Genomic DNA, 7759 nt, shown 5'->3' on the forward strand with positions numbered 1-7759 from the left:
CTTTATGTATTTAATCCCATTCTATTAACCAATGTCTTTGCTTCTGACCTTCGATGATCCAGTTCAACCGTACTAATAAGCACAAATTACTCTAGAGTCTAGACAAACATTTGAGTGTCTTTTTTTATTGCTGAAGTGTGTTGAAATCTCTTCTTCTGCATTCTACAGTACGGCCGTAAATCTACTTTCCCTTCAGCCTGAGGTTATTCATTTCACGTTTGGTGTGGAAAGGCTTTTATATTTGCCAAAAATAGAACTTTTTTATTTTAAAAACAAACAAGCAAGCCCTGTCCAGATTTAAAAAGTAACGCAAAAGTAACGTAACGCATTACTTTCCATAAAACGTAACGTAATTCGTTACTTTTTTATGGAGTAACACAATATTGTAATGCATTACTTTTAAAAGTAACTTTCCCCAACACTTGTGATCAATGCGTGTGGCTTGGAAACAAATAGTAACAAGCAACCGCTTGAGTCACCGCGCGCTGTTTACATGTACATGCGACAAATACAGTAGGTGTGTACGTGAATGGTGCTAAAACACTCATTTATCAAATAAAAGACACATTATACGGCATGCTATTATGAAAACATTAGCATGAGCCGTGTTGTACATACATATTGAGCAATGGCAATTCTTTTAAACCTCCCGTTTACACAAGCACGTACTAGCTACTTAATTCATAAGCACAAACAGCAACAGCCAGTGCTGTTCCCTGCTAAAACCGACACATACTTCCTATTGATACCGATTATAGTACGTCAAAGAAAGTGAAATCCATCTGCTAATCTCTTGAACCACAGCAGCAGCGGTATTGCTTGTTGCTAACGGCCTAAATAAATCACAACACTCCTCCACACACACACACACACACACACCCACCCACCGCACCTTACCAGACTTGTCCTGGTCGTATCCCACCACTATGAAATAATCAGCCAGTCTAGCCATGGTTTCCTCTTTTGGCGAAATTCCGCAGCACAATTCAGCATTTTTCTTTCTTGAAAAGCACAGCCATGTTTGACACTGAGGGAGCCAGTGCGCCTGCGTGGACTCGCGTGCCTGGGCGTGGGTCCTGCATTCACTTGCACGAGCGATAATGAACATACCACACAATCAATCATATTTTCCTTGACGCGAATAATGCCATGTAATATTATAATAACGCAAAATGAATGACTGTTTATTTATTAATTGAGTCTTAGTGTGGACTATGCAAAAGTATGATCCACAGTATTTCAAATGTAAATGTAAAAGTTCCAAAATAATATTATATATAATATGAAATATTATCAAAATATTTGACACATCTGACGGTGGTGACGAAAACCTGAATTTGTAATAATTGTAACTATCAAATACATTGAATCAGTCAATTTTACTGCATTAAAACAAACACAACGCACAATTCAGCATTTTTCTTTCTTGAAAAGCACAGCCATGTTTGACACTGAGGGAGCCAGTGCGCCTGCGTGGACTCGCGTGCCTGGGCGTGGGTCCTGCATTCACTTGCACGAGCGATAATGAACATACCACACAATCAATCATACTGTGGAGTGATTTTCCTTGACGCGAATAATGCCATGTAATATTATAATAACGCAAAATGAATGACTGTTTATTTATTAATTGAGTCTTAGTGTGGACTATGCAAAAGTATGATCCACAGTATTTCAAATGTAAATGTAAAAGTTCCAAAATAATATTATATATAATATGAATTTAGAGTGACAGCTGCCCCTCATATTCCCTGATTTTATTACATTTTATTGAATGTCGGTGACGGTGTTGACAAAAAAGTGGGGACGCAACTTTAAAATCTTATGAAACATGCATGTGTCATTAAAAAAACAAACTTGCTTTGATAGGAGATATGATTAAGTGTTGCTTTTGATAAAACAAGCTCTTTTTCATCATTAAAAAAAAAACATTTTTATCCATTTTATTGCATATGAATGATTGAACCCTTCTCTGTGGACACACTGTTTTAGACGTAGCGAGAGGACATTAACAAACACAGATTTGATATAATAATGAGAAAATTCAATTGAAGGTGATAATTGTGTTAAATACATTCTATTATTAATCCCTCGTGACATTTAAAATCGAATATATATATATTTTTAAAGCTAATAGCAGTTACTATTGCTGGACCTGTTTTGTCCCACGTCTCAAGAATGACTGATATACAATATGTGATAATAATAAGCAGAGTTGGCCACTACAACTTTTTGTTTTACATTTATTTCTCAGGTGGGAGAGATGTATTCCAGCTGATCCCTAACGTAGATCAGGGCAGGGCAACTTCGGTCCTGGAGGGCCACTGTCCTGCAGAGTTTAGCTCCAACCCTAATCAAACACACCTGAACAAGCTAATCAATGTCTTCAAGATCACACAAGAGAAGGCTACAGTCAGGTGTGTTTGGAGCTAAACTCTGCAGGACTGAAGTTGCCCAGCCCTGATCTAGATCCTCTGGACCAGCTGATGACCATGCATCATTCAGTTAGTAAACAAGTAATACCAGCTATCAGTAGAAGGGTAACACATGGACCACATATAATCTCATTTATGCAGAATAGAACAGGAAAGTGAATATGAGGAAATATGTATTATAATCCACCATAAAAAGTTTTAAACACTGTCCCACTCTAAATATTTGTTACAACAGACCCTCACAAACAACTTACTGAAATTGTACCATCCAGTTCTCAATGAAAAACTAAAATAAACATTTCAAATTATTGATTTATATTCTTTATTCTCATTAAGAATAACGTGTTTTTCCATGTGAAGTGCCTAAAATCCAATTCACCTTGCTAAAAAAAAAAAAACGAATAAACTATTCTAAGATAGTTGTTTAGCTTATCTGTACAACAATTTAATGCTGCATAACCTTTACAAAAATAATGCTTTGCTATTTATTAATATATGTGATTATGCTTTGTTATATGAATGCTACTTTGATATATAGATTGATTGCCATTATTATTGTAATTTATTGTATCTAACAAGGTACTACCATCGTAATACCATGGTTTGCTCATACTATTTTTCATCTGTTTACACATGATCACTCTAAAACTACAACAGTATGAAGCATAGAGATGACAACTCAATGACATCAGGGTGTTTAGTGACTCATTGTTAACTGTAGCATTCCTAGGCATGTAACACAAGATCTACGTCCCACCTGCATCTGTGGGTTCCCTCATCATACATGGGTTCATTAAATATCAACAATCCTTGTGATGGCTACGATATGTTGATTTGGCAAACAATATTTACCATATTTGGGCTGAGAAGCAAACAACTGGATGGTGTCAGTGTGTGGATGTTGTGCAATCTTTGATTTCCCATATAAGGATAAATCAGGGTTGCACAGTAATTAACATGAGCTAATGACATTTTTGTGAAACACATGTTGGCTGTTCTATGAAAAATCACACAAATGAATTTTAGAAATCATTTTATCAGAAGAATTTAATTTGATCTAGTCTAAAGTGAGGGGGGAAACTAGGTGAAGGTCAGTGGGCATTCTCCCAAAAAATGTAAATGTATCGTTATCTGTGTTTATTATTCAGAAATAGAGAGTCTTACCTCTTACATAGAAAATCTGACAAGTGTAACTCAAAGGCACTTTAGTAGTCTTAGATCAACTCTTTGATCAAATCTTTCCGTACTGTTATATAAAACTGTTCCGTTTTATATCTGATCTTATTGGACTATTAAAAATTATTTTCTTTAATAAATAATTATTACATTATATTATATTATATTATATTATATTATATTATATTATATTATATAAAACCAGATTGATTGCACTGGCCATTATTTTTATGCAGAATAGTACTTTTATGTCAAGTTAAAGATTTGTCTTTTTGTCTTTGTCAGATAATAGCTGTACCCCCAGCCAACATCCAGATTTAAAAATCATGAGCAATGTAATAGAAGAAACTGAATTCATTGTAACACTGGGATTTTTTAAAGAAAATCTAAGAATTCCCAAGATTGGCAGTTGGTTATTATTCCCAGAAACTCTGATAAAAATCCATTAAGTAATTTCAGCAATAACCCATCAATATCCCCAGTTTCGTTTTGCTCTAATTGAGGTTGTTATAGAGAGGAAATGCTGGGATGAGAGAGTGTGTTAGATATGCCCCTCCCATCTCCCTGCAGTATAAATGCACTTACGCCTGCTGTGGAGAGTCAGACTATTAGCAGAGTATCACCACTGCAACAGCATTAACAGCAAGTGAAACGCCTCTGGATTACTTTCTACACAGACTTCTGAAGCCAACCCAAGACTACTTCAACACAGGTATGCATTTTTAAAGGAAGCTTATGTGTTTCTGTTAGCTGCTCAGTGTCTTTTCTTTTAGGGTCAAGGCTCATATGCATAGGTTATCTGTAGTTATATAAGAAACTGAGCCCCAGTTTTGCATCTATAAGCCAGGGAACTTGCTTCTGTCTGTTAGGCAAAAACGTAATCTCATTTGAAGGGAATTTGAGTGATTTTTTGAATTAGGTGCGGATGGAGTTAAAGACACTGTGTTTTGTAAAAACCCACTGTTTTGTACATCATTGTCCCTTTTACTGCTTATCAGTGACCTGAAGCACAGTTGCAAGTTTACTTATTCATAGAAAGTGCGACCTCAGTTTGACATTGTAAATAAATGCATGATGAATGTAAATAGCGTGGATTTTGGACTCTTGTGCAAGCGTGAGCAAAGCATGGTTGACACAGAGTAGGGGAGCTGCATGCAGGTTTCAGCTGCTTCCTTTCAAAGTGGATATCTAACAGATGATTCATTTGCTTTTTCCTTCAAGGTTTCAGTCACGATGCAACTGATTCTGCAGTCAATCTTCTGCTGCTGCCTGCTGGCCACCTTTGCACCTGGTGTGAACGGTGCAAAACATGACCTGAAAAGAAGGTAAGCTGATGTGTTGATTTAGGATTTTTAGTCAGGGTTGGAACTGGTTGAAAAGTTTCTAATGAACATGTTTTCTCTACTTGATACTTAGTGTCCGGCTGCAGAGATCAAGAAGGGATTTGATCCTTGCTGCACTGAGGACTTTAGACAACAGCCAGTTTGTCAGACCGGACGATGTCAAAGACAACTTAAGGCAACATTCCAGGTAAGAATTATCAAGTGTTACCAGCTGAAAATGTATGTCATTGTTTTCTCTAAGTTAAGTGTGGTTTCACATGATGAAGTTGGAGTACAAACTTGTCAACCAAGGAACATTCAACTAAAAGCAATTGCTCAGGAACTCCATGCAGGCATTAATGTCCTCTTCCCTTGTCTGCCTTTCCAGCACTGGCATCAGCATAAGGACAAAACGCTCCAAGAACTCCATCAACCAGTCCAGGAGAGCGGGCTGCTCGCTTGGCACCTGCACGGTGCATGTGCTGGCACACCGTCTCCATGACCTCAACAACAAGCTGAAGATCGGGAATGCACCCGCTGACAAGATCAATCCCTTCGGGTACGGCCGGCGGCGAAGGTCCGTTCCAGAGAAAGTAATGACACTGAGACAGGAGGGCAGCAGGCTGGGGATGGTGTGGAGCAGCTCAAACTCTCAATCACGGCTGCACAAGCTGGAAGCGCTGCTCAGACAGACATGAGCGCACGGGGTGGGAGCATTTGGGGACGCTGCGACAGAGGCTCGCCGGCCAGCTATGAAATTCTAGAAATGCCTCAGACTCCTGCCAAGAGTTCTCCAGCGCATTCTTTTCCAAGCACAGGGGCTGGAAGAGCAATCTTGCCTTCCTCGGAAGAGAAATCAACAAAGAGAAGCGCAGAAACAACAGCAGCTGTTGAAAATGAGGAGGGGATGCAGATGGAGAAACTGAATAAGTGTGCCTTGGATATGAGCAAGATATCATTGCACTGAATTAGACTGGCCTCAGGGAAAAACAGAACCTCCTCTCTTGGGACAAATGGACTGCCCTCCTGGTGAACCTATCGGTGGGAATTCAGCCTCTAGTTTAGCTGTTCCTGTCCAGAGACTGTCAGAAAGTCTTTGGACTTCAACAGGGAAAGATTCATGATTCTAGAAAGGAATACACAGAGAGACTTATAAAATGCCAATGAAGGTGTTTCTAATTTGGAATCACATTTTTGGACACTGTAAGCAGGATGAATGCCTTTGATTATATGAACTGTCTGTGCCAGTCCACAAGGATTGTATTCTAACTTACTTGAACATTGTTGTTGTTGTTGTTTGTATAGAGATATGTGCAATCTATTTCATTTTTTATTGCAAGTATATGTATATTTGAAAAAAAAAGGTCAAAGATATTACTATTTAATTAGTTTTATATTACTTAATACTACTTACAGAGATAGAGCTATTTTTGTACAGGAAAAACATAAGGGCATTGAAGGTAGCGTTATATTGATTATTCATTTATGTCAAGGATGTCTCAAGCTGTGGTATAGGATCACTTTTTATGCAATTATATATTTGTAAATGGGATCTATTTTATTTGTGTGTGAAATGGATTAATGTTGTCATTCAATAAACTTTTGCATACAATTAAAGCTGATGTCTTCTGGACCACGACTGTTTGTTCTACAGGAAGAGAAGGTAGTAAAAGGAAAGTGTCTCTCCACTGTTCCTCATCCGGATTGCCGAGTGGACAGACAGATGATCAGAACCTGGTCTGGGTTATTTAATGTTAAAGGCCCTGGGGTGCCTGGCAAATGGGGTGCCAAGTGCATTCCTTCTTTCCATTTTCCATACCTACTCACTTCATACAAAGTGGGTTATCTGTATTTGAAGGGGGAATGGGCCAGGACTGTTTAATGGGACCTCTGCAGGGGGTGGGCTTGCAGGATGTAGAGCAGAGGTGAGAGGCGCTCCATAGGACATTCCACTTAAACACATAATTTTCATTCCTGTCTTAATGAGATGGAACTTCCGAAATGCACTTTTTACCGTTGCACTCATATAACCCAAATGTGACCCTGGACCACAAAACCAGCCTTAAGTGTAAATTTTTCAAAATTGAGATGTATACATTATTTATACATTTCCATTGATGTATGGTTTGTTATGTTTGGACAATATTTGGTCAAGATACAACTAATTGAATATCTGGAATCTGAGGGTGCAAAAAAATTTAAATAGAGAAAATCGCCTTTAAAGTTATCCAAATGAAGTCCTTAGTAATGCATATTACTAATCAAATTAAGTTTTGATATATTTACGGTAGGAAATTAGCAAAATATCTTCATGGAACATGATTTTTACTTAATATCCTAATGATTTTTGGCATAAAAGAAAAATCTATCATTTTGACCCATACAATGTATTTTTGGCTATTGCTACAAATATACCCCAGCGACTTAAGACTGGTTTTGTGGTCCAGGGTCACAAATATAAAAGGACCATAAGATGCTAATCACAAATGAACACATATACAATGCCAGAAAAAAACACTAATAGTCTTCCTTTAAGAATTGTCCATTAAATACAGGATGAAAAGGTAGATGTTTCTGCTGTAGCCTACCATTAATGAACTGTTTACTCCAAAGCTGCTTTGTTCTTTATGTTTAAGAGGCAAATAAGCTTAATTTTTTAGAGTGGTACTCAAAAAGACTGGAAAGTTTGACACATTCTGAAAATTCCAGAAAGTTAAAATCAACACAGTCAATACCCACAACAGCAACTTACAGATAGAATGAGTTTGATGTTTTCCCAATGTTTCATCTATCTGAACGAAAAGTGTACTGTTACTATGGCTGAAC

At 37.6% G+C, this 7759-nt stretch overlaps 2 protein-coding genes across 2 annotated transcripts in view; one reads left to right on the forward strand and one right to left on the reverse strand.

The window, feature by feature from the left end:
* The window catches only part of LOC107552970 (myotubularin-related protein 13-like), a 166719-nt gene extending 165688 nt beyond the window's left edge, over window positions 1-1031 (reverse strand). The window contains exon 1 of the mRNA XM_016235031.1: window positions 898-1031. Within this exon, the coding sequence (XP_016090517.1) occupies window positions 898-952 (55 nt within the window). The 5' untranslated portion in view covers window positions 953-1031. The remainder of the gene's footprint in view (window positions 1-897) is intronic.
* Window positions 1032-4186: 3155 nt separating this feature from the next.
* On the forward strand, window positions 4187-6512 carry LOC107552986 (ADM-like). Its single transcript, XM_016235047.1, has 4 exons — window positions 4187-4323; window positions 4833-4936; window positions 5028-5141; window positions 5322-6512. The coding sequence occupies exons 2-4, from the start codon at window positions 4845-4847 to the stop codon at window positions 5629-5631; spliced, it is 516 nt and encodes a 171-aa protein (XP_016090533.1). The 5' UTR covers window positions 4187-4323; window positions 4833-4844; the 3' UTR covers window positions 5632-6512.
* The last annotated feature ends 1247 nt before the right edge of the window (window positions 6513-7759 follow it).

The sequence above is a fragment of the Sinocyclocheilus grahami genome, unplaced genomic scaffold (assembly GCF_001515645.1).
Source record: "Sinocyclocheilus grahami isolate Dianchi unplaced genomic scaffold, SAMN03320097.WGS_v1.1 scaffold462.1, whole genome shotgun sequence".
Taxonomy (NCBI): domain Eukaryota; kingdom Metazoa; phylum Chordata; class Actinopteri; order Cypriniformes; family Cyprinidae; genus Sinocyclocheilus; species Sinocyclocheilus grahami.

Excerpts from the sequence above, each read along its gene's own strand:
- LOC107552986 (XM_016235047.1), top strand. The coding sequence starts at position 4,845 with ATGCAACTGATTCTGCAGTCAATCTTCTGCTGCTGCCTGCTGGCCACC. Across the intron at positions 4,937-5,027 it reads AAACATGACCTGAAAAGAAG|TGTCCGGCTGCAGAGATCAA; the intron begins GTAAGCTGATGT and ends CTTGATACTTAG. Across the intron at positions 5,142-5,321 it reads AACTTAAGGCAACATTCCAG|CACTGGCATCAGCATAAGGA; the intron begins GTAAGAATTATC and ends CTGCCTTTCCAG.